The 25563-nt window shown below is 40.1% G+C and overlaps 1 protein-coding gene and 1 long non-coding RNA gene across 8 annotated transcripts in view; one reads left to right on the forward strand and one right to left on the reverse strand.

Annotated features, from left to right (window-relative positions):
• Positions 1 to 4650: 4650 nt before the first annotated feature.
• Positions 4651 to 6698, reverse strand: LOC116616181. The gene is made up of 2 exons (XR_004295234.2): positions 6567 to 6698; positions 4651 to 6178 (listed from the first exon to the last, which is right to left on the reverse strand). It is a non-coding gene; the product is annotated as an uncharacterized LOC116616181 (long non-coding RNA).
• The window catches only part of LOC5509225 (nesprin-1), a 125759-nt gene continuing 105430 nt past the window's right edge, over positions 5235 to 25563 (forward strand). For 2 of the 7 annotated variants that reach the window (XM_048726027.1, XM_048726036.1), the window contains exons 1-26: positions 5235 to 5371; positions 5445 to 5639; positions 7364 to 7425; positions 8753 to 8842; positions 9078 to 9155; positions 9989 to 10081; positions 10272 to 10366; positions 10603 to 10683; positions 10897 to 11012; positions 11101 to 11210; positions 11593 to 11712; positions 11941 to 12036; positions 13460 to 13528; positions 14259 to 14323; positions 14487 to 14529; positions 14608 to 14658; positions 14907 to 14981; positions 15250 to 15338; positions 15526 to 15839; positions 15925 to 16100; positions 17795 to 17923; positions 18614 to 18676; positions 18787 to 18948; positions 19121 to 19321; positions 20081 to 20206; positions 25152 to 25298. In XM_048726027.1, the coding sequence (XP_048581984.1) occupies positions 5540 to 5639; positions 7364 to 7425; positions 8753 to 8842; positions 9078 to 9155; positions 9989 to 10081; positions 10272 to 10366; positions 10603 to 10683; positions 10897 to 11012; positions 11101 to 11210; positions 11593 to 11712; positions 11941 to 12036; positions 13460 to 13528; positions 14259 to 14323; positions 14487 to 14529; positions 14608 to 14658; positions 14907 to 14981; positions 15250 to 15338; positions 15526 to 15839; positions 15925 to 16100; positions 17795 to 17923; positions 18614 to 18676; positions 18787 to 18948; positions 19121 to 19321; positions 20081 to 20206; positions 25152 to 25298 (2751 nt within the window). In that variant the 5' untranslated portion in view covers positions 5235 to 5371; positions 5445 to 5539. Of the gene's footprint in view, positions 5640 to 6668; positions 6924 to 7363; positions 7426 to 8752; positions 8843 to 9077; positions 9156 to 9988; positions 10082 to 10271; positions 10367 to 10602; positions 10684 to 10896; positions 11013 to 11100; positions 11211 to 11592; positions 11713 to 11940; positions 12037 to 13459; positions 13529 to 14258; positions 14324 to 14486; positions 14530 to 14607; positions 14659 to 14906; positions 14982 to 15249; positions 15339 to 15525; positions 15840 to 15924; positions 16101 to 17794; positions 17924 to 18613; positions 18677 to 18786; positions 18949 to 19120; positions 19322 to 19494; positions 19530 to 20080; positions 20207 to 22171; positions 23266 to 25151; positions 25299 to 25563 lie in introns of those variants that run through there. The other 5 variants (XM_048726029.1, XM_048726028.1, XM_048726030.1 and 2 more) reach the window with 5 other exon arrangements.

A 25563-nucleotide genomic window follows, 5' to 3' on the forward strand; every position in this document is an offset into this window, starting at 1 on the left:
CACACTACCATAACTCTCTTTATCTATATCGTCCCAGTTTTGCATATTCGTTCTATATACTGGCTCGTCCTATAAAAACCGAAGTCCTGTTGTGGACTCTTTGTGGACTTTGTGGATTCTGAAGTTGCTCCTTCTTTTCTCCTTTTTTTTGTTTCCGCGACTGGTTCGCATTCTCAATGACCTGAATCATCTTTGGGTCGCATTCTCAATGACCTGAATCATCTTTGGGTCGCATTCTCAATGACCTGAACCTTCTGTGGGTCGCATTCTCAATGACCTGAATCATCTTTGGGTCGCATTCTCAGTGACCTGAATCATCTTTGGGTCGCATTCTCAATGACCTGAATCATCTTTGGGTCGCATTCTCAATGACCTGAACCTTCTGTGGGTCGCATTCTCAATGACCTGAACCTTCTGTGAGTCGCATTCTCAATGACCTGAATCATCTTTGGGTCGCATTCTCAATGACCTGAACCTTCTGTGGGTCGCATTCTCAATGACCTGAACCTTCTGTGAGTCGCATTCTCAATGACCTGAATCATCTTTGGGTCGCATTCTCAATGACCTGAATCATCTTTGGGTCGCATTCTCAATGACCTGAATCATCTTTGGGTCGCATTCTCAATGACCTGAATCATCTTTGGGTCGCATTCTCAATGACCTGAATCATCTTTGGGTCGCATTCTCAATGACCTGAACCTTCTGTGGGTCGCATTCTCAATGACCTGAACCTTCTGTGAGTCGCATTCTCAATGACCTGAACCTTCTGTGGGTCGCATTCTCAATGACCTGCCCCCCCCCCCCCAAAAAAAAGCAGGTTTAGTTGCGTGATGAAAAGATGACGTGCATTTTGGTGAACTTTGTCAAATATGTCAAATATGTCAAATATGTCAAATATGTCAAATATGTCAAATATTTCACAAATACGAAACGCGGGCTTTAGCTTCTCGAATATTTGAGCTAATTTGAAAATAGCTCACTGCAATAATGCTTGTTATTTCGGCGCTCGTTGTATGGAATATATTTCCCCCTATATTTTTCACGTACGCGTCACTATTTTCACATGCTCCCTCGCGATCTCCTTATCACACTGCGGTGCGAGTGCCCTGTGAACCCCCATCACTCAACTCACTTCTCCATCATAATCCTGCCTTGCCATTCGTGAGATATTCGGCGCCAAAACATTAGTCACCATTTGCTTCACAGACGCTCAAGTATCAAGAAATGTTGCATGACGCATGTATGTCACAATCTCGAATTCCGGACAAGGTTTTTAAGCCTGCGGAGGCCAAACGCACAACACAGCGCTGAGCTTCACGAAATCTTATATAGAGATATCAGTATTTTTAACATATAATTTCAATCTACAATAATGTTTCAAGTGGAGCAATCAATCTGAATTGATTTGGAGGATTGACGGATACTTCCGATACAATATCGCGAGATAACAGGGGAGGTCCTTAGGTAAGTGTGGATTGAATCTCGTGAGAAATACCCCTACTTAGGCTTGCTCCTACAGGGCCGCGCCACAATTTCGTAAAAACAAATTTCATGTTATATTGCTTGCCTCAGGATGGACATGGAGACATCTAAGCCAATAAAATTGTCTTAATTATAAAGCACTTTTGAAATTCAAGCACTTATGCCATAACATCTTGAATCCCACTTTTGTTTGTAACATTCAGTAGCAACCATACTTCATGGGACCGTAATGTCAGACATAGGCTGAGGGCATTACTTAGGCCGCACATTTAGGATAACAAGCTTATTCGCTTGATTTGTGAGTAAATGCACTATGAATAAAAGTAGCTAGTCCCCCAGTCCATACCCTGGTTCCAGAGCCTCGAACGTCTCTCTATTTAGTGGCCAGCGGCCAGTGGTCAGCGGCTAGAGAGACGTTCGAGGCTCTGGAACCAGGGTACCCAGTCCCAGGCCTAGGTCACGATATAGCTAAACGTGACCACCTTGGCGTGACACACGGTCCTGTAATTTCTGTAACAGTTATAGCGGATATACACCTATTTCAAAATAAGTTGTCAGTGCAAATGGCAAATGCCAATTGTCACGACAGTTCTGCCATCAAAAAATACCACTCGTCAATTTCTGCTGAATGAAGGAAAATGTGGATAACTTCTGTGAGTATATATTGCTTATCACCTTTTTTTTTTTACAAATAATTATACCCATAAGCAGTGGTGATTGGTCTTAGATTTTCCATTTGCCATTCGCCATTTACCCGGACACCGTTCATTGAAAAAGGTGTATGCTGCATGCGCATTGTAATACATTCCCGGCAGTCTCGTTCCCAGAGCCCACGCGCCTTTGTTCCCGTGGCAAGGTACTGGGAACGAGTTTTCTGTTTAACTTTTTCGAATCAATCGAAATATGAAATAGAAAGACCGCTTTGTAACGGACACCCTTGGGACGTTCGTTGTATTTCTACAGAGTTGGCTGAAGAATGTGAAATTGAGAGTTGTAGTGTCTGTTATAAGGTTGCCCGCTTTAAATGATTGTCTGTTATTTGGTGGTTCACTACTGTAGTAACAAGCAAGCATGAAAGCAGGCGCGTAAAATAATTGTGAAAGCTATGATAAGCTATGATATGGGCTGAGGAACTGTTCCCTGTACGCAGGCCCGTACCCAGGGGGCCCCTCCCCCCACAACGGCCGAAGGTCCACTTCCGGTTCCCAATGGACGTGCTATTTGTAGACACAACTATAAAGCATAAGCTAGTTCACTCTGGTACGTAGCCAAATCCGACAATAAACGTCTCATGGGGATACTGAAAAGGCATAAAAAAAATCCCTTTATGTCCTTTCGGGGACGGTCAGATTTTTATCTCAATTCAATTCAACTCAATTCAATTTTTCATCTTTGATTCACGGGCGTTGTACCAAATACATTCATATTGAAGAACAAAATTTACAATTGGTTTTCAATTATATTTCTATTTACAATAAATTCTTTTTCATCGTACTTTGTAGCGATGTCATTATATAGTTCTCATTACAAAGCACTTTCCCTTATTGTTGTTGCTTCCCAAAAAAATTGAGCTATTTCTTTTTTGGTTGCACTCTCCTGTTTCAAACAAATCACCTTCAAAAAAGGCTATCAGAGAACTCATTCCCTTCCTCCCCCCCTCCCCCCCCCCCCCCCACCGGAAAAATTAGGTCCACTTTTTCGGATTTCGCACCCCCAAGAAAAATCCTGGGTACGGGCCTGGTACGCAAAGTATTGTTTTAAGACTTCGCACACAAAAAAGGGAGCGCGGAACAACTAACATTTCGCTGATGAATCGTGACACGGGCCTGACACGAAAACAGCGCCACGCGATTGACAAGGCCCGTTAGAGAGTATTCTGTCAACACGTAATGCTTTGACAGCGTGTAGCAGTTTAGAGAGGAGTACCGTTTAGCGCAAATTGACACCAATTGTCCAAAGCTTACATTTATTCTCGTATACAATACACCAAAAACTGAGAGTCGGTTTCCAGTTTTTGGTGTATTGTATTCATTGTTCTGGTACGAGATCGCGACAGTTTGGGCTTTTTGATTTTATTCTCGTATAGATATACCCATACCATGCCCTAAAGAACAATAGCAAACTTCTGAACACTTATGGATTTCGCTCGATTCTTTTGACATTCTTCGTCAGCCCCTCTATTATGAGGTCAGCTTGTTTACGATCCAGGGTTGTGATTTGTATTGAGCGGAAGCAGTTGGTGGTCAGCTAGTGCGTGATCTTGTACTCTAGAGCCTTCCTCGCCTCGTGTTGATAATCTTATTATTGCATAAGAGCGTCTTTACATACAAATCAAAGCAACTGGGAGCGACAAGGCAAAACTGGTGACTGACTAATAGAGGTGTGGCTTGCATTCCTATGCATTGATTCATGTGAGAATTATAAGCGCTTTTAATTGTCGTGATGCTGAAGCATAATCCGTTTTGACAAGAATAATTGATTGTTTAATTGAATTTTTAGTGATTTTGTTCCCTGCTAGCAGAGGCCTCTTTAGCCCAGCGAAATACTTTTTTTTAGATAAAGAATACTACTGATATCACATACCCGAAAAGGCTTTGATAGGCGATATATGCGATAGAATATTCCTGGAAGTTGTTTACTGTTTATTTGAAATTCGCACGCGCGCTTTGCTAATTCCTTTGGTCAAAGTATATTTACCTTCTGCTCTTCGTTTTTTTTTCTGACAAGGACTAGCTATACAATAAAGATTTGCGAGTTTTGTTCATTTCTTTTCTGTATGTAGTTTTATTGCGTTACATGTCACGCACGCACTGTCAGTGTCACGCAATATAGAAGAGTTGTATGATCTAAAATTTTTTTTCTTTTTTTTGAATATCGAATATAATCAACAGGAAAAGCTTAGCTAAGCCATTTGCCTCACATTATTGTCACGTTTCTTCTGTGTGGTTATTTTTGTGAGGCCAATAAAAAATTCAAAAGAAACAAGACTTAAAACTTTATTTTAGTTAGATAAATATACCGAGTAAACTGAGCTTGTCAGCACTTAGATCGCTAATGTGCTTTTTGTGTTAGATCAGGATAAATTTATATAGCAACGTTCAATATTTGTGCTATCACACAATCCACAATTATCAGCCCTCACTAATCCCACAGCCAAATATCGCAAAATACATTACTATTGTTATTTTATTGATGTAGCCTAAGGATAAGTACATCGATATCCAAGTATCGGCCTGAAGCAAAATATAAAACGAATTACTTTATTAAAAATAATATTTTCTACACTTTACGTGATATAACCTACTTCAGCGTGGAATAAAAAATGTTTATACATTAATCTCTGCAGGATGAATCAAGTGGGTTTGGGCGCTCTGGTATTTATAAATGTTTGGCAAACTTCATTGTAGACATAGTAAAAATGAATGTCTTTCTTCACTGGCGCCGCAAAAAAGGCAAAAACAAACAAAATTCGTCACACGTGTCATTAACGAGTTTTTCTGGAAGACCAATAAAATCTTAGAAGAGAACGATTTAGCGGGTCCAAGATTAATTCTAACCTTGGTTTAATGCCACTTTTCTTAAGTACACCATTTCAAACCGCAAAACTTCCTTAGATACTCTAGAAGTAAACGATTATAGTCCCTTGTATGAATTATTATGCTCTTGTCACGCGATGCGAAAGGTGTACTTCCATTGAGTCCTCCACCAATCACGATGAGATATTCGCCGAACATGTAAATATTCATATCTCCCATAATAATGCAATGGCCGGTTGACTTGATCTCCATCCACGTAGCTTTCTAAAGCCATTCGCTTGCAAGTAACCAGGCTAATCTCTCTCACAGATCATGCACGGTTCCTGAGACTCAATTGACGGAAATATAGTAAGGTATCTAGCAAAACGGCTCGCAAAATACGGGATGTTTTCTGCTTGACAACTCACACTCCTCTTTTGCCGACAGAAGCAGCGCACCGAATACGAGCGTGTAGCGTTAAAGATCTCGGTCTCATAGTTGTCTTAGTGAAGAGAGATGGAGTTTGGAGGCTGTAGATAGCGATGTCGAGACCAAACACTCCCCTTGGTCGACCAAGATCACGGTCCGGTACAAGAAGCCCGGCACCAAATGTGGCCGACCGAGCAGTGCACAAAATTGCAGGTAAGACTTTGTTAACTCCGTGCCGAGTTCACGCATATATTTCCACCCATGCCAATATAATGATACTTTGACTCATAAAGTGTTGTCATGAATGGTCTTGTCAATGATTCCCGTGGCTTAGGATAATTGTCTTGAATTTGGATTTGTGTATTAATCTTGGGTCTCTCATCAGTTTCACCTGTTGTGTGTACTTTGTACGAAATTATAGCAGCTCCTTTGCCGCACATTTGTTGTTAATTCTCGCAAAATGGCCAAATCTAGATACGGAACTCGTCGGGGGAAAGTTGATTAAGTGACCAGATATGTCTATTCTCTGAATTCTACGAAAAAACAAAAAATATAAAACGAAAGTCATGTTTGTAAATTTCGATTTAAAAGGTGACCATCCAATAAGTTAAGTATACCTGAGTCCACAGAATCCGTATATAGGTCCTTGACCCAGAATCAGACTATTTTCCTAATCTCTCTATGCCGTATTTTGCTTGTAATTTGAACGTAATAGGAATGTCTCTCACCCTTTGCTTATCTTGAAATGGTTTCTGTCAAGATATAAAGCACATTATAAATAGCCCATACATTTCATCATACCAACTTTTGAACCCCGGGAAAAAACATATTCCGCACTGACTTGCTGGTAGACCTAATTGTACATTCCAGCAAACTTCATTAACGATTTCAATGAAAGCTTTTTAGCTGATAAGAAACAAAAGTTCACATAATAGCGAATCTGGAGGTCTGGACGTGGTTAGATTTGGGGAAGGCGTTACTGGTGTTGCTTGGTACTCATATTTCATATCTCGTGCGACTCAGAACCCGGAATATTCACGCTCCGTGTACTTCTAGTCATCGTCCAGAGACCGTATCAAAATTCACCAGTCCATGTAAAGAGAGCGCAGTGGGATCGGTCCTTGCATGCATATGATTTACCTGGGTCTGAGGTTTAATTCTGTCACGAATGGGTGCAATATTGGTGGAATTCAGCGAGTAATTTATAGCTTTCGCCTGGTTGCGTTCACATCGTTCGCATGCTCGATTGCAGTAATGTCAGTTTAGAACAGTGCTTCAGGTTTTGCAATATTCTAGAAACGAGTTTAGAAGGCGTGAGTTTTCATACAACTTTGTAAAAACATGTGGGAATTTTGAAATTACCAAAGCAAAGCTTGAAGTTGTGTAAAAATCCCTTCAAAATGGCGGATTCTGAGTTCATCGACTTCGAGGACGTGTTCGAAGAGGAGGAAGATGACCAAGGGCAAAGAATGGTTGAACTCAAACACAACCAGCCGGGTCGGTATTAAGATTCATTCAAATCATTCAGTAAATTGGCACTAGTTTCGAATCTTATCATTAATATTTTATTTTGTTTTTAGAAATTTTCTAAGCTCATTTGCTCATACAAACACTCTATTTGTGGTTGGTAAAACGTTGTTATCATCGTAAAGTCAAATTCTATGCAAGTTAACAAGTCAGACGGATGAGTTTACGCCTATTTGAAGACATAACACTTGAACTAGACATTTGGGAAAAATCTGCAAAACTTTCTAGCCCCGAAACATGGAAATAGCGACTATCACTGCTACCTAAATTCGAGGAGCCCACTTATCACATAAAAGATAAAGCGGGAGAAAGTTTAAAATGAAATTATAATAGACGGTTTGAAGTCTATGATAATAGCATTACATAAGATATGCACCGAGCTCGATTTAAACTTCGTTCCTCGTCCACAGATCACAGGGATGCCGTGCAAAAGAAGACATTTACCAAATGGGTTAACAATCGACTTCTTAAGGTAAACTTGTCACGCGCGTTAGAATTCACTTTTATCGGCCAATATGTAAATGGTGATAAAACTGTCAGTGTCTCGATTTTAGCAAAACCTTGCTATAATAGACACGGCAGTGTGCTGTTTTCAGGGAATTCTGTAAATCTTTGCCTAAACAAGTTATCATCAGATTGTTTTCTTATTTGGAGAGGCGTGACTTTAAGGCGAACAGAATGCGTGCATGCTTTCTATTATTAATTGGTCCGAAATTCAGTTAGCAGCTAAAAACCGGACTAGTTGTGGCGATTATTGCCCAATCTTTTTCACAGCAACGAAAGACGCCACCCCCGGGACAAAGTATACTTCAGTTTCCATTCTTTAATTGTTCACAATGTTTGTGTTATTAACACACTGCTTTCATATGCACTTAAATGGCTGCCTTCGGAATTAGCTGTCTAATAAATGGCCTCCAAATGAATACAGGAAGTTTTATCTTCACTTAGCCCTGTTAATTTGGTCAAGAAAAAATGTAACAAAATCTAATTGTTCTAGACACTTGATAATGATAAGATAACAATTCATGTCAGATAAGAATATAGTGGTTATATACCTGTTTGAGATTTGGATTTGGGTATGTTGCATCTCATTCGAAATTTTGTTTTCTTATGTACCAATTTTCTTTTCTGATTCTTGGAAAGTGTGAAATAATAATAGAAAAATAAGTAATGTTTTATTATAATCAAATAATAATAAAAATAATTGAAAATATATTGTTTTCACACAAAATGTTATGTCTGTCTAAGAGATTTTGATAAAAGTGTGCCATATTGTTGCCTAGTCAACCTATTTATAGCTGATATATATATCAATAGGACTAACAACCGCCCACCCTTGCATTGCATCGCTTTGAATTCTCATTACCATTAAGCAGAATAACTTATAAATTTAAAACCTATAAAAAAACATTCCAAGGGGAGGCAAGAAATGCATCAAGCCACTATTTTATTCTCCAGCACAACACTTCCCATCTACTGAGTAAAGCAAGGAACTGACTAAATACTTTCAATCCAAAATCAGTACTAAAGTATCAGAAATCAAATTTTGATGGTTATTTTGTTTTCTTGCAAAGTTTTCATACAAAAAGTGTTGTTTTTCAAATTTAAACAAACAGGAATGCTTGATTGACAGTTCAACTTTTAGATATCGTGATTAAAAATCAATTAAAAAATTGTACACCATGTTAAACTTGTATTCACACTTGAATCAGACTCGACATCATTAGGTGATTCAGTGAAATTGTATCTATTTTTTTTCTTTTATGACATCTTGATAATATTTCATTTCTTCCTTATAGGTTGGAGTGCGAATTTTAGATCTCTATGAGGAGCTAAGAGATGGAGAAAACCTTTTATTACTGCTAGAGGTGCTCTGCAATGTCAAGTTGGTGAGTACTTTAGGCAATTGCTTCATTTTATCAACAGTGTTTTATGTACAATTTGCTGTGTTTGTATGAGGATTCTGATGTATATTAAGAGCATAGAAGGCATAAGCTCTTTGCAACTAATCCCTCACCCAATGACTTGTTATTGTAAGGATTTGTTTAGATTGTTTTTTATAAGCACAATTATTCTTAATAGTGCATAGATATTGACTACTTGTGCTTAATGTGTTACTTGTAGCCAAGAGAAAGAGGACTGCTGCGCTTCCATATGCTACAGAATGTCCAGACAGCTTTGGAATTCCTGGAAAGCAAAAAGGTATGTGTGTGATGCAGCACCAGAGGGTGTTGTCATGGGTGTGTTTGTGTGCATGTGTGTGAGTTTTAAACATGGGTGTCCAATACTGCAGTGTCAACAGTAGGAAATTGAAAGGCATTGATATAAATTCATGTTTTGTTCTATTTTTGAGTTTTTGGTTAAAAGCGGGTATTCGTACCATGGCACCTGGGGAGAAGGGGGACATATAGGGGGATAATGGTTGTGATAAGGGTAGAGGTAGGTGGCAGGGGTGAGGGCGGGGAGGGTCATTGTGGGGATAATGCTACGTTGAGTGGAGTTGGACTATAAGGAGTGTACGGGATAGTGATGCAATTGTTCTTACCATGGCGTATAGGGTGAATGGGAAGATTAAGGAGGAGGTAGTGGGTAGGGAGGTATAGACCGGAAAACAAAAAGGCTGATAGGGGTAAGGTGTACACGCTGGTGGAGAAAGAAGTGAGTTAAAATATAATGAAAACAACAAAAGTTCATAAACATGCACATAAATGTATAATAAATTACGGTAAATAAGGAATAGAATATTTCATAGAGCTCTTTGAAAGGTTAAGCAGCCTCACATGTTTTCTAGTACAGGGTTTATCATCAGGAGGTAAGACCAAGTACTAGTCAAATGCGACGGGGAGAATGGAAACTGGGAGCCGAGGGATGCTAGGGGGAGGAGGAAAGATGGAGATACCTAGTTTAAGGAAAAAGTCCGCATTTGAGACGTGTTTCAAAGTTAATGAGTGGCTAGCCAATTGAAAGGTATTGATTTGTTTGTTTATGTTTTGTTCTTTTTCTGAGTTTTCTGTTATTGATAATGACTATTTCAGATCAAGCTTGTCAACATTCGCAGTGATGATATAGTGGATGGAAACCCCAAGCTCACACTTGGTCTCATCTGGACCATCATCTTGTACTTCCAGGTGGGACAATTGTTTTTCAGTCTTTCAAGTCTGTTAGACTTTATCGATATGTTTTAGGTTGAATTCTTACTTACAGCTTTCACGCCATATATTTAACTAGATCAAAGATTTGGATGTTTGTAGTTAGATTTTAGGCTTTACTGAGTTGTTAAATTCTTACTTACAATTTGTACACTATATTTATAACCAGATCAATGACTTGGACGTTGAAATCGCTGGTGAGAAGGTTCAGGATTTGTCTGCTAAAGATGCTCTTCTACACTGGTCAAAGAAAGTCACGCAAGGGTAAGAAAAATATTTTTGAGTATGATGCGGGGATTGCAGTACACAATAAGAATAAGAAGCAGGTTGTCTGATCAGCTCTTATGCCCCCTTCTGAAGAATTATTATTATTACTTATTATAAATAATATCTAGACACCCCTTCCATTGGATCAATCTCTGCCTATGTAATCAACCCATGTATGATAGAATGTAGGCAGTATTTTTAGAGTTTCTTTGTTATTGTTATGTCCAATTCAGATACCCCAAAGTTGATGTCAAGAACTTCAGTTCATCTTGGAGAGATGGATTTGCTTTCAATGCTATAATCCACAGATACAGGTGTGTATATTTACTATATGCTTGCTGGTTAATGTCTCTTTTCAATAAACATCACTAACTTAGTTCACCTCTATGATATCATTCTTTTCTGCCCAGAAATGTGCAGACTTATTGGCTGTTGCTCATTCCTAGCTTGTCTGTTTAAGACAGCCAAAAGCAGCCAATACCAGGCATTAGGTTTAATGTTAACTTGGCACTATTTTTATATGGCAGGCCTGATCTAGTGGATTTTTCCAAGCTAAGTAAGACCTCCCCAGAAGCAAATATAGAGTATGCTTTTCATGTTGCTGAAAAAGAGCTTAATGTCCCCCGTTTGCTCGATGTTGAAGGTAAGATGCAAATACTCTTAATCAAGACTTTAAAACCTCAAAATTCCCTAGGTCATCTAATAAATGTCATCTGTTTTGTGTTTTTCAGATGTAGTGGTATCTGAAAACCCTGATGAGAAATCAATCATGACATACGTCGCTTCACTGTATGAGGTGTTCCCCCGCACCCCTACTGTACAAGAGTCGCTTCATGACAATGTGAGTACGACTTGAAGTCTCTAACACCCAGTATAGGGCTGCTCTAGGGCAGGGTCTCCCCCCCTTCCTAGCTCTCAGCCTCCTTTAGACTGAATATCTAGACATTATATTTTGAAATTCCAAAAACGTCACTACAAATGGGAAATGGTTAGTTCTAACTCCAGCTTGCAGATTATGGTTTCAAATATTTGTAAGAATAAAGATAAGTAAACTAAATATATATGTTGCCATATAAACTCATAAGCAGGGAAAAAGTTTTTTTAAAAAGTTTTTTTTCTAGTGGCCTAGCTCAGGCTTTGCAGCACACCAGTGGATATTATTCACATTGTGATAAGCAAATAAATTGCTTTTAATCTTAAAAATGTTATGGGCGTTTTTTTAGGAAAAACAACTGAAATACGAAGAATACTGTAACTACGCCAAGAACCTTGTTGACCTGGTGAATGACGTAATCAGCAACCTTGAAAAGCAGAAAATCCCCCGTACCATTCAAGGCATCAAGGTAGGTGTGGTTTTAGCCACGTGCTTTAATCACATGGTTGTTAAAGACTTTCATGGGTGTTGTCTTGTTCACGTTGCCTTCATGCTTTTCCTGGCTTTAACAATTATCAATATAAATAGACTTTCCAATTTTCTTTTTTATGTCGTCCTTAATTGTCACTTTGTTGGTCATGATAATTTTTAACCCAACTAAATATATATCTTTTAATATCGTATTCTTAACTTTCAGGAACTCATCCTTGCTTTCAATCGCTACCGCATAACCGAATACCCCGACATGGTCGCGACCCGGCACTCAATCAAAATGCTCTACAAGAATCTGCAGGTACGGTATCCAGTGTTTATCCTTATCTGCCTGGAATATATCCAGCCGGAAAGAGCTTTTCTTTGTTTTAATAGGTACCAGCAGTAAAGGGAGTGGGGAGACTTAAATGTTTGTATATAGCCTATAAGTATTCGCATTCTCGATTAGCAAGATGTTCTTCAAACTGGTACTCACCCAGGCGTGTAGCTAGAGGCTGGCACTGTACCCACTCCCTCTTCCACCAAAACGCCCTTTCTAACCATCATCCTGCACAACGCCCTTTCTAACCATCATCCTGCACAACGCCCTTTCTAACCATCATCCTGCACAACGCCCTTTCTAACCATCATCCTGCACCCACTCCCTCTTCCACCAAAACGCCCTTTCTAGCCATCATCCTCCACCCACTCCTAGCAGCACGCCTGACTGTCTAGTAGTTGACTTCCTGCATTACTCTGTCAACTATGGCCATAAGGGTTTATCGGAGCGATCTGCTATCAGCTCACGTACGTTAGAATCCATATAAATCAGCCTCAATTATTTGTCATCCGGCTTTTGTCCAATTTTCAACTGTTAAAAACCCCGATGTACAATAGTTGATTTAAAGCTATTTTGAGCTATTCCTCGATTTATTAAACAAAATATAACAGTTTTTTTATGGTTAAATGTTTCCGAACAGTGCACGTCAACAGCCAAAATCCTGTTGAAAATTATTGGAAAGACCTGTACTTTGCTTACATCTTAAAACTACGTTTAGGATAAATTTTGATTGTCAAAAAATTTCGAGATTAAGGCTTCCAACTTGCTAAGTATCCTACCTCCAAATGGCGTTCTTTCAAACTCGAGCAGTGATAATGTACAGTAGCTATGTTTTTGGTTTTGCCGTGTAACGGTGTTATGGCGTGACGGTTAAGTGCTGTGGCGTGACTGTGTCTTGGCGTGACTGTGTCTTGGCGTGATGGTGTCCTTGTGTGACGGTGTCCTTGTGTGACGGTGCTGTGGTGTGACAGTGTCTTGACGTGACAGTGTCTTGGCGTGATTGTACTCATGACGGTGGTGTGACAGTGTCTTGGCGTGACTACTTGTGTGACAGTGCTGTGGTGTGAAGTTGTCTTGGCGTTACTTCTGTTGCGCGACAAATTATTTACGTGTGCACATTTTTCAATGGCTTACTATATTTAATTTTCTACCCTTAAATTTTATTGTTTGCAATAATATCTACATCCCTCGCTGTCGCAGTTTACCGCCTGGAACATTTTCACACTTGGCTGTCACGCAAAACGCACGGTACTTCTCCAAATGCTCGTTTAAATGTATGTCCCCAATCCTCACAAGTCCTTATATGAGCTTGCGCACGATTTAACCAAGCAATGCTAGTATTCTTTGGAATGCTTCCAGGAGGCTTGTAAAAGTGCTGAACTGTTTGTTGCTTCTATGGTCGCAGGTACTCTACGGACCGATGACAACTTGGCTAGATTTTCCTAAAGATTGCAGCCCGAGGGAGCTTGAAGTTGTAAGTGTTTATCGATCATTTCGGTCGGCTTAACCTTATATGGTCAGCGGTGTGCGACTCCTGCTTGCAGAGGTTAACGCACGTGCATTTAACAACAGATGGTCTTTAGACCGACCGGGCGATCAAACGATCTTTTCGTGAACTGATAATCACCTGATGGTAAAATGGCGAATGCTCGTCAGACCCACGAGAAGGCGAACGCTACTTTTGTGCGTTTTTTTTTTGGTATTATATAGATACATACATTTTAAAAATAATCACAAAATAAAAAAAGAGTTTAAATGTTTTGGTAGAAAAGCCTGTGTTATGGCAGCTTACAGCGTAGTGCTAAACCGTGTTGCTACAATGAGATAGTGAGGGTTTTTTTATCGGCAATGCTCGATTTATCGTTCTTTTTTCTCTGCATGCGATTCCTGTATTCCCCTAACCGTCAGGATTCTAGGATTACGACTCTATTCAAATACGAGAACCGCCCCTACAATCGTATCAAGGAGAGAAATGCTATATCGGAAGGACATAAATAGTTCTCAGGCCGTAGCTAACTGGGCAAATATAATTAGTTTTGTAACCATGGTTCCTCGCCATGTTCGGGGGAGGCAAAAGTTTTTTGTTACTCTCGTTACGGGCAAGAGCCCGTAGGTACAAAAAAAAATCGCTCCCAAACCGGGGATGATATCACTTGAGAAGGGTCAACATGATATATTGAAAAACTTCCATGTATGTTTTGTAGCTTTGGACAAAGCTGGTGGATACTCAGGAGAGCTATAACAAATCCCTTCGCATCGAGCTAACAAGGTTTGTGTACTCTGAAACAAGAACTCTTTCGCATAGAGTTAGCGAGGCTCGTAAACCCTAATAACTATTGAGTAGGTAACAAAGTTTTGTGCCTTTTCTAATAGCAATTGCAAAAGTAAAAGTGTTATTGCCTTATTTCTTGTGTCATTTGTTTTTTTTGTAGGTTAGAACAAATGTCTCAAGTCGCTGAGAAAATCCACAAAGAGGTATTGATGAGTTGATAGGCAGGGATGTGGCATTGAGCGAATGTGCTAAAATGTGTATATTTCTATTGTTGTTTTCAGGCCATATTGGTAGACGGATCTCTAGATGATATTGAGGACAGAATCAAAATGGTATGCTCACCCAAGGATCGTTTCTCGGCCCACTTATTTTTTAAGGAACTTTAACAAAATGAACAATGAACCGGCGCTATTCCTTAAAAAATATTGAACATTAATCCATATCCCTAGACTTCGTTAGCACAACTGTCGTCACTTCTCTTATACTTAAAGTGATTTTTAGTACTTAAAGCTCCACACAAAAAACCTCATTGTCTCACTACACCTCGCTGACATAACTCAAATGTCCGTTTTTGTTTCAGGAGGAGCAACTAGAAGACTCTGTGGACGTTCAAACGCGTCGAAAGAGTTTCACAACCATCGAGAAGTCTTTGGTCGTAAGTGTTATACCCGGGCCAGTCAGAGATCGAAATGTCTAAGCTTTTGAGACGTCTCTTTTTTTTCTTGAAGTGACTTCTTGTCTGCTGTTTTGGTTTATTTTAATATTGAAATATTATAGCCATAAACTGTTTTATGCTTTAGCAACAGAATAAAGCCGTTTTTATGGTAGAATAGAGTTCATTTCACAGTAATCCAAGTGGATTTTGTTCCCCACGCACATTGCGTGTAATGCTGACTTGAGGGTACACCCTGGAATTGTTTCAGATGTTCGAGAGCAGTATCAAGCACATGATATCAGGATCCGATATTCTTGTCGCCGGGAAGTACCCGAGAGCCGAAGATCTACAGGCACGGTAAGCGAGTTATCATCGATTTGTAATAATCACGATCATGTCTTCTATCGCACTTACGATGATGTCTTCTATCGCACTTATGATCATGTCTTCTATCACACTTACGATCATGTCTTCTATCGCACTTATGACCATGTCTTCTATCACAATCACGATCTTTTATCAATCACGGTGTCTTTTATTTCAGTGTTCGCGCCATTGATCATCGCTGGAACCGAATACGCGCCCACCTCGGCCACCTTGCAAACCAGCTTCGCGACTACAAGTCCGTTACCACGGGCGAGGGCAAGCGAATGAAGATGGAGGTCCCCCTTACCCAGTCCCGAGCCCCCTCAACCCAGGCTGCTGCCCCGGAATCCATGGATGCTGAGGATGCTGCTGGCCCTCGCGGCACGAAGAAGGTGATCACAGTGACCAAGCGGACGTACAAGAGTGCGACCGGTGAGCCCCTGGAGACTCGTACAACAGTGTCACGCGTCACGTCATCGCTACCACCGGAAGGTGAGATCCTCCACGGCTTAGCCGGATGTGACGTCAATTATTTGCGAACTCTTCGATGTACAAATGTCCCTTTTTGTCTTCTCAGAGCGCGTGAGCCTTTCCTTCTTATCATCCGACTCCCTCCCCTCCTCGGACTCCGGCATCTCCCCCGGCTCCTCCCCCCAGGGGCGCAAGATTGCCCGCCTGCAGTTCAACATCGACAAGTCACGCAACAAGCGGCACACCCTCGACTCCATGCTCCAGTGGGTTCGTGAGAAGAAGGTGAGGAACGCCTGGAGGTTATTATCGGTAGACGACCGGTCATAATCACGTTACACTACCCTGGGGTCCATGAGTAAGTCCGCTTTACCCACCCCCTGTTATTTTAAAAAATTAAAAGCGGCTTCAGCTGTCCCTGTTTTTCTGGCATTCCTGTACTTGGATATGGGGGAAGTTTGGCATGCGCAGTTCTCTTTCTCGTGTATTTAGTAAAATTTCCGCTCTACTTGGGAGCTGCCCCTAGCTGTTTTCTATCCGTTTTTATTTAGATCGATGGTTATCCTCCAAAGTTATTCCTCCCTAAACTGATTCAGATTTTATAAAGCGAAGACTTTTATTCATTGTCTTTTTGTTTCGTTTCTCCTTTTAAAAGATTTGCGACTTTTTCATTAAATATGAGACAGACATGACGGAATAACCTGGAAAACGAGCAATTCCAGATAGAGAGAGAATACACAATTTCTTACAATGGCTATAGGTTCCTTGTATTGAGGACCGATTTTCAAAACACAAATAACGTGAGCCCGAAGTGCACATAGCCAGATTTTGGCTTTTTAAGATAATTTTTCCTTGATCATCATTGCCCTGTGTATCAGTTCAGGGACGAAAAGCTCAAATTTCAATGACACTTTACAAAAAGCCGCATCATTTTAAAAAAAAGTCGCACTTGATATTTTGTTTGCTATGAGTTACTAAGTACTCAGTGAAATTCTCCGCCTTATTCGATGTAAAATGGGCTTATTTGAAGCGTCACGTCATCTTTTTCCGTCATGTCTATGAGACATTATTTTATAATTAACATAATTAACATAAAAAGGTCTTTAGTTATGATTTTTTCTGTGACAAATTCGAAAACAGACCGGAACCATGCCTAAATTTTAAACCAGTATGCAACATCTATATACTGTTAATAAGAACTTCTTTTTATCATAAATATGATGAAATAACCTTATCTTGTTTTGTTTTTTGAGAAATCCGAAAGAGAAGCGTGTATGTTTTACTTAACCTATGAGCGAGGAATAGAAAAAGCCTTAATTTAAGTCCTCTTATTATTTTCTTAGCTCTCTTAAAATACCAAGACAAAATACATGATTCCAGCCGCCTTCAAAACTACCTCAAAACTTTGTTTATTCGTCCCCATTCCCTCACCAGGCAAATCGACATTCACAGGTCACAAGCAGGTGTAGTTTAGTGTTGATCGTGCTGAATCAACGATAACTGCTATTCGCGAGTAACACTAAGCAATGTAACCACAATTGTTATACGCGGTCTTCAATCGTGTGTCTCCAAACGCACATCCTTAGAACTTGAATTTACCCTTAAGCATAGTCAGCCATCGTAACGCGGTTTACGAAAAATCGGAGAATCTTCTTAAAAACTGGAATCTCTCTTGATCTTTATGTGAACATATGGCTTGCCCGTCTGATACGGAAAATAACGTGAACGTAAGATAATATTTTCTTCTTTTTGCCACGATAGTATCGGTATAATTTTGTGACCGCTTCTTGTTGTAAGATTATCCAGCTTTGATGTATAATAACCAATTAACCCAATAATTTATCACTTCTAGTAGCTTTTACTTACCAGAAAATATAATTCCATAATAAAATATAGTAAGATAATGTTTTCTGGGAACTGTTTAGATATCTTTTTCATGACTCGTTCGCCGGTCTCATTGATTGACGTACTTTCAACAGGCGTCGCTGGAGATGGCCGAGTACGGCCTTGATCTACCGTCGACCCAGAAGTGTCTTCAAGAGCACCACGGAGAGCACGACCTCGTTATCGCGTTTGACGACGAACTCGCGGCCGCCAAGAAATACGAGGTGGGATACGAATCATCAGTGAACACGAGTGCGCGGGGGATAACGGTATGTTAAGGGAACACATGGGGGCGCGGGGGATGACAATATGTTAAGGGAACACATGGGGGCGCGGGGGATGACGGTATGTTAAGGGAACACATGGGGGCGCGGGGGATGACGGTATGTTAAGGGAACACATGGGGGCGCGGGGGATGACGGTATGTTAAGGGAACACATGGGGGCGCGGGGGATGACGGTATGTTAAGGGAACACATGGGGGCGCGGGGGATGACGGTATGTTAAGGGAACACATGAGGGCGCGGGGGATGACGGTATGTTAAGGAAACACATGGGGGCGCGGGGGATGACGGTATGTTAAGGGAACACATGGGGGCGCGGGGGATGACGGTATGTTAAGGGAACACATGGGGGCGCGGGGGATGACGGTATGTTAAGGGAACACATGGGGGCGCGGAGGATGACGGTAAGTTAAGTGTGCTCAGATATGAGACTGGGTTAAAAGCGTATATGACTGAAAAAAAAAAGGGTCAAAAGGGTCCACCCCTGAAGGATCAACAAGAAGTTTTAATGCATGAATGCATGGTTGTGAAGCAAACGTAGCTGCATGCTCGGTTTGCTTTTGTCGTCAAGTAAATTGCACTGCTCCGTGCTGCTACTCCCGATCAATTACTGTGTTGTTTTCTTTCCCAGGTTGAAGATCCCTCACTAAAGCCTAAAATCTTGGAGTTACACGAGGAATACGTTACGCTAGTGGTAAGATGGTGTAACAAATAGAAAACTAAGTGGTCTGTGGTTGGTGGAAATAAGTTCTTATTCCCCTCATTCTTCTTTATTCGTTCCTCATTTCCCCTTTTCTTTTTCAGACGGCGTCTGTAGAGCGCATGCGCCACTTGAAAAGCCTCGTCGAGTTCATGAGCGAGGCTACCAAGGAACTCATCTGGATGAACCAACGAGAGGAGCCCGAGGTGTCACGTGACTGGGCACGCGCTGACCTTGACCTTGCAGACCTTGCTACCTATGGCCAGGTAATCCGCCAAGTTTATCATTTGGGGTCATTACATAGGACTGGGTTAGAAATGTGAATGGTTAAAGAGTAAATAGTACATAACAGGCGGATTGCCTTGTATTCACGCACAAGCTATTTCACTCATGCCGAATTCTTTTAGTTTTCCTCTAAATATTCCTTCCATTTTCCAGGAACTTCTCTTGGAAATCAAGGACCATGAGCCTCACTACCAGGGTATCGTTGCCAAGGGTAACGGAATGGTCCAATCAGGACACCCCGCACCAGGCCCCATCGAGGCTTACCTCAGCGCCATGAGCAGCCAGTGGTGGTGGATCAACCAACTGACACTCGCGTTTGACGAGCATTTGAAGAACGCTCAGATACACCAACAGGTTTGACTAACATAAGGGGAAGAGTCTGAGTACCACCAGGCTTAGAGGAGAGGGGAAGGGGGGGGGGGGGGGGTGACGAGCATTTGAAGAACGCTCAGATACACCAACAGGTTTGACTAACATAAGGGGAAGAGTCCGAGTACCAACAGGCTTAGAGGAGGGGGGGGTGGGTGACGAGCATTTGAAGAACGCTCAGATACACCAACAGGTTTGACTAACATAAGGGGAAGAGTCTGAGTACCACCAGGCTTAGAGGAGAGGGGAAGGGGGGGGGGAGGGTGACGAGCATTTGAAGAACGTGAAAATGCTGTCTATTCTATTGTTCCTTGCTCTTTCCTAAAACCACTTTGTTCTGTTTTTAAAATGCCCTTCTCCGTTAGGAGATTGTATAATCTTTTGTTCATAATTTACATAAAAACTTTCCCTAACGTAGACAAAAGGGTTGTAGGGTAAACCCCAGAGTTTAATATTTTGTTGAAAAGGTTACCGAGGTAACTTTTCAAGATCCTTTTGCTGCACTTTAGAAATTCGTTCAATATGTTGTCCGCGCTTGGTGCCTTCCCAGATTTTATTTTTTCTATGGCTTTTATAATTTCTTCCTCGCTTATTCTGTAGTCCAGGGGCCCCCTTCCGATAGTTTCCATGATCTATTCGTCCGTTTTCCTCGGGCTGTGCTTTATTTGTCGCGTTCAAATTTTTGGTGATCCCTGAGTATAGTGATGACGGTGATCCCTGAGTATGGTGATCCCTGTGTTCCAGTTCCAAGGTGACGCCCAGGCCGCGGAACAGAAGATGGTCCATTTCATCGATCAGCTCAACACAGTGTATGGTGTCCAGTCCATCCCGGACAAGCAGACGGCTACTTCCAGACTCCACAAACTCGGTGTAAGTCCGCGTGACCAGCCCTCCCCCCCATCGAATGTCACGCAACTTCCCTAGGCCTTCCTCACGGCCACAAGTGTATAGCCATTATTGTCATTATTGCCATGTATTGTCCATGCGTCGTTTCGTTACCACAAAAAGTACACTCAGGAAATGTCCCAAGCGCTAGACGCCATCTCAAGCGAGGCCTTTACCCCTCTTCTGATCATTGCGCATCTTCTCCTTTCTGTTGCTGGACCCTGGTCGGCATACAAATATACGAAAATGCAAGGCGATGAGTACTCCGTCACGCATTCTTACGTCACGTGTGTCACAACGAAAATGGCACGACCTCTTGTCACGTAAGGGTAGCACAATAAGTTGTAGACAGAAGCTGGAAGTTAGTAAAAATCCGGAAAAAAAAGAGCACGTCTGTTTTGACAAACGTTTCGAGGCGGGTCCGAATTATACTGAGTGTACATCATATCCCTTCAACTACCTGAGTCTTCTACAAATTTCCCCGTTTATTACCGTACCTAACGATGTTTTCCTGTCTTTGTTAATCTCGAAAACCCCAAACAGGTCCCCATATTATCGACAAGCAAACCGCAAAAAATAATCCCTGAGAATGTTATCGCGCTATTTCAAGATTATTCTCTAATTTGTTTTTACACGTTTCGCTCTTGATAACCTTAGAGGCGGATGGAATTCGTCTCGCCTCAGATCCTTACCCAATTAGATCGTCAAAATAGTGGGCGTCGGTATTTTTTTTAACTATGGATGTTGACATGGGGCAGTTTTCCAAGCCGCAAATCGCTTGAACATTACGCGTTAAATCATTCATAAGTATTACTTCCACAGGCTTAACTCTTGAATTGTTTATTTTGACACGGAAGGCCCTATCTCAGCCCTAATGTTTGGAGCTGGATACAATGTACAAATGTTATTCTGTTTATTCAAGTTATCATTTATTTATCATGTTAGTCCAGTTTTGGGGTAATTACATAATCTCGCTGCTGGAGTCTCTGCAAGAATTTAACTACTTATTTGAATGAGGTTTCCCTGCTAGCATGGGTGAATTCACAGAAAAAAGTGATAGCAAGGCTTTGTGGCATTATCAATAAAATGCAACATAAAACGAGTTGTAAAACAAAAGTTATTTTAACATTGTGCGTCATCTTCGAGATAAGAAAACTGTTTTTGTTACTGAGTCATTGTTTTTATTTTCATTTATTTTTCGAGCCTTCTTGTCTTGTAGTCCTAGCAACGGCTGAAAAATGACTCTCCTATAGTTTGACAACTCGGACTTCCGTTTCTTCGCGGAATAGATGGCAAACGCCTCTTTCGCCCGAGGCAATTTAACCACGTGGTTATTATTAATATTGGTCGCTGTTTTGGTCTAGGTTGAATTATCTCGAGTTTATGCAGTGTAAGACCCCTTGAGTTGTCCAAAAGAAAAACTTGACCCTATTTACGCCCTATATTATTCTATACAACAAGCTAGCGAATTTATTATTTATAATCTTTTCTTTCAAATAACAGCAAAAGCACATTTTACATAAGAAATGGAAATAATTTTTTGTATTAAATTTTTGGGATGTTAACACCAATGTTTAGTAATTGAGTGACTTAAAAGGATCGGCTTTTACTAACCCTTCTCTGTGGGAGTAAAGAAGTTCTGAATCAAACAAAACTACTTAAAGATCCACTCAACCTTTTTGAATGATTGGCTCTGCTGACACTAATGGCGTCTAATGGTTTAGTAACACAATTTTAGTCACGCTATAACACTTAAACATTTCCCTCTGGGAATTTTTATTTTTGATAATTGTGACTTTAAAATCTAGCCTGGTATTTTTTTGTTTCTTTTATGTTCATTCTTTGTTCAAAGGGCACTGCTATAAACCGTCTATTAATATTTTACTTTGCGAACTAATTAGCATGCGGTGTCGGCGTGCGTGCTTTGTGAAGCACTTGCACGATATCAAATTCCCACCAGCTCTGTTCGGCGCGCGTGTGAGTTCACGTAAAGGACTGGATCCGGCGACACAATAATACCCGGAGAAAAACAACTCCATACGCGCCTGCGAAGGCTACAGGATCATAACCTTTGTACAAATAGTCGATTATGTGTGTTTTGCAAGCGGCTGTTTCGTGGAATGCTGTCTTGTCGGGAATCACAACAATATGGTGCTAGTCGACTACTTTGAATATTTACTCGCGAAATTGGCGCCATTTTAGAAATCAAAATTCTGTTTCCCGGGCTTGCATTTGAAGGATGATTCCATACTGTTTTAAATACTGGACTGATTTGATTTTCACGGCAAATATCAAGTGCTCTAGGTGACTGTTGGAGTACTGTCTATTTGCCTTTTACAAGGATTCATGGTGGCAGTACTTCTGGGCTCGAAGTAATCCTTTATTTACAAGCGCGAACACAAGGGATTTGATTTCTCGCCATCTCGTGCTTTAGCATGTGTGTGGCCATACACTGGACCCTGGTTCCTCTGCTGGAATTCATTTTATTTGCGTTTACGCTATTGCTTTTGTCCTGTGCTACGCTGATTGTATACATAATTTCATCCACTGAGGCTACAGAGCCCACGTCGCTTGGACACCGCGTATCGAGATTTCTCACTTCCTCAATTTCTAGAACAGCTAGCATGCTAGCTAGACCACCTTATTATATTTATTCATCCCTCAGAAGAACTTTACACAGCGCGGCGAATGTCATTCGATGGAAAAATAGTACAGAGGCTGCATTCGACCATGAGAAAATTCTGCATGACAGTCGCTGGGAAAGGTTTTGGAGAGAACGGGTTCTCCCTGCAGATTCAGAACTTTCGCACTCAGATATTCCCTTAGATGCGTTTCCTGTTGTTCGCCAGACCAAACTGGGTGTTGTGGTCGCCTATTCCTTGGATTATGTGAAGGATATTTTTGCTCGTAAAGCTTCTGAGCCTAGTGTAGCAGGTCCGAAGGAGCGCTATGTGTTGTTATTACGGAGTCCAAAGCTCGATACACAAGTGCAATTGGAACCTTTATTTAAAGATGTCGTGACCGATATGCTACAATTCAAACAGGTTTGTATGCACGGTGGTCTAAAGATGTGTTGAATTTAACGTGACACGTGTATTTCCTTGAGGCCCCCGTCACATTCAGAACTATTCAAATTTATAACTTTTCGCGCGAATAATCGATTCTTGTAACCGAGAGAAAAGTACTTAGACATTTCTATCGAGTAGATTAACAAATCTTCAAATTATGTCGATTAATTAGCTAGATGTTTTAATAAATTAGATCTATAGACTAATGTGAGAAGTTTGGTCTGGTGTTTTCATCGATTTTTGGGAGTTTTGTGTAGACATATTTCCCACGAGCTCGTGATTCCGCTTTGCCGCCTCTAAAGTTTCTGTCGCATGTCAACCTGTTCCTCCACAAATTTCTAAATCGTATTAGCTTTGAATTCGAGTTGTTTTCTGTTTGCACACCCTCGAAAATGTTTAACAAAGTTTTATGGTCGATAACTTTGCAAATACTCTTTTATTTTCAAGGATAATATTTGTTTTGCATATATTCCAGACAAAATGCTCGCACTGTCGAACAACATGCAAATTATTTTGGAAAACCATTTAGTGACAACACAAACGAAAGCCATTTTACTGCAGTATTTGATCTAGATATATTTTTCACGAGTAATGTATCTTATTTGATACATATTTTTTAATGTTGTATTTTTTATCTCGCCCTTTTATTGGAGCTATATTCACCATGACTTTATTATATACTTTATTATAAAGATAAATTCGCTTTCTAGTTTAGACTATAATTTACTATAAAGTACTTCTCTTGATAAACTTTGCCTCATTTTTCATGTTTTATGGTAATACAAAGGTTTTATCATGGTATAATTTGATTGTCTGTCAGTAACCCAAACACTAAATAACAGCAACCACAAATTTCTTATTTTATCAGTATTTTGTTACATTTCCTTGATAAAATTATTTTAACATAGACTGACTATTTGTATTTTTATGCTGATAATGTAAAACCCATTTATCACAGTATTGAATGTCATTAGATAATGATTATCTATTTAACAAATTGGCAGATTTCCACAAGCATTTAGCCAGTATAAACCATTTGTATTGAGAATCAGGGCTATGTATGAAAAAGAATTTATTTATGTGAAATTCTAACCTATTGGGCCTTCAATGTTGAAGTATTAGAAAAAAAAAAAATGATTTTTTGTCCTACCATCTGTCATTGGCAGTCAGCATACCAAGGATTAATTAGCACCTATAATTAGTAAAATGATTTGTGAAAGTAACCTTGTCAATCCTAAATCTATCTCTTAGCTTAGTATCAATTTGCAGAAAAAAATACATATGATATAATGTCATTTAAGGTAATGCATGTGTGCTGACCACATCTCTCACTTACGTTAGTGTGAGGAACATTATTTGCACAAAATCTTTCCTAACCTGATCCAGCTTATGTTAATTGTGGTCCATACAACAGCACTCATAAATTGACACTTGTAAATCACGAATTAGAGGGCGCACACCTTTATCATCAGCAGATGCTGCGCACACTCCCCAAACTAGATTGTAACACAAGAAAACATTTTCATTGTTGTATAAAAGAAATTTATCTCATTTTTTTCATATAAACACATAACAGTCACTTTTGCCCATGACACGCTGGACATCATCTGTGCATCTATTAGTGGACAGACACAAAAATTAGATCTATTTGCTAAATTATTTATCCTTGTATCACAAACACTAAAGCACATGGAAAGGCCATCTCCCATATTACTCTTGAACTGCCAATCAATAATTTGTTTCATAATAGTATCATAATTATTTCATTTTTAATTTTATGAGGGACTATCTTCATTACTATCTAATATATTAATTTGACTTGTTTGGCTTTTTCTGGACCAAGATTTATTCTATTCTTATAGGAGATGAAGCAAGAGCTGATAGATTATAAAGACATTATCAGCTCACTACAACTGCTAAGCAAGCAGGTGACCCCAATGAAGCAGAGAAAGTCAAAGTTACGGCAAAAGACTTCTGTCAAGGCTGTGTGCAGTTATAAAAATATGCAGGTTTGTGGAGGCTGTCATATTCTTTATCATGTGGCATGACAGGAATATTGATATTTACCTTCACATGGGGGCACTATGCTCTCTTTCCAATAGAAAATACTCAAAATTTTAAAAAAGCTGATCTGTTTCCTCTATTTTAATATTTAATTAAAATTTTTATATTAGAAAAATGATGCCAGAAGTCAGTAAAGCCAAACAGATTGGCCAAATTGAAAATATACACAATCCCTCAGCTTTTTGATTTTTTGCATATACCGTACTCAGT

This window comes from Nematostella vectensis, chromosome 4, assembly GCF_932526225.1.
Source record: "Nematostella vectensis chromosome 4, jaNemVect1.1, whole genome shotgun sequence".
NCBI classification, from domain to species: Eukaryota; Metazoa; Cnidaria; class Anthozoa; order Actiniaria; family Edwardsiidae; genus Nematostella; species Nematostella vectensis.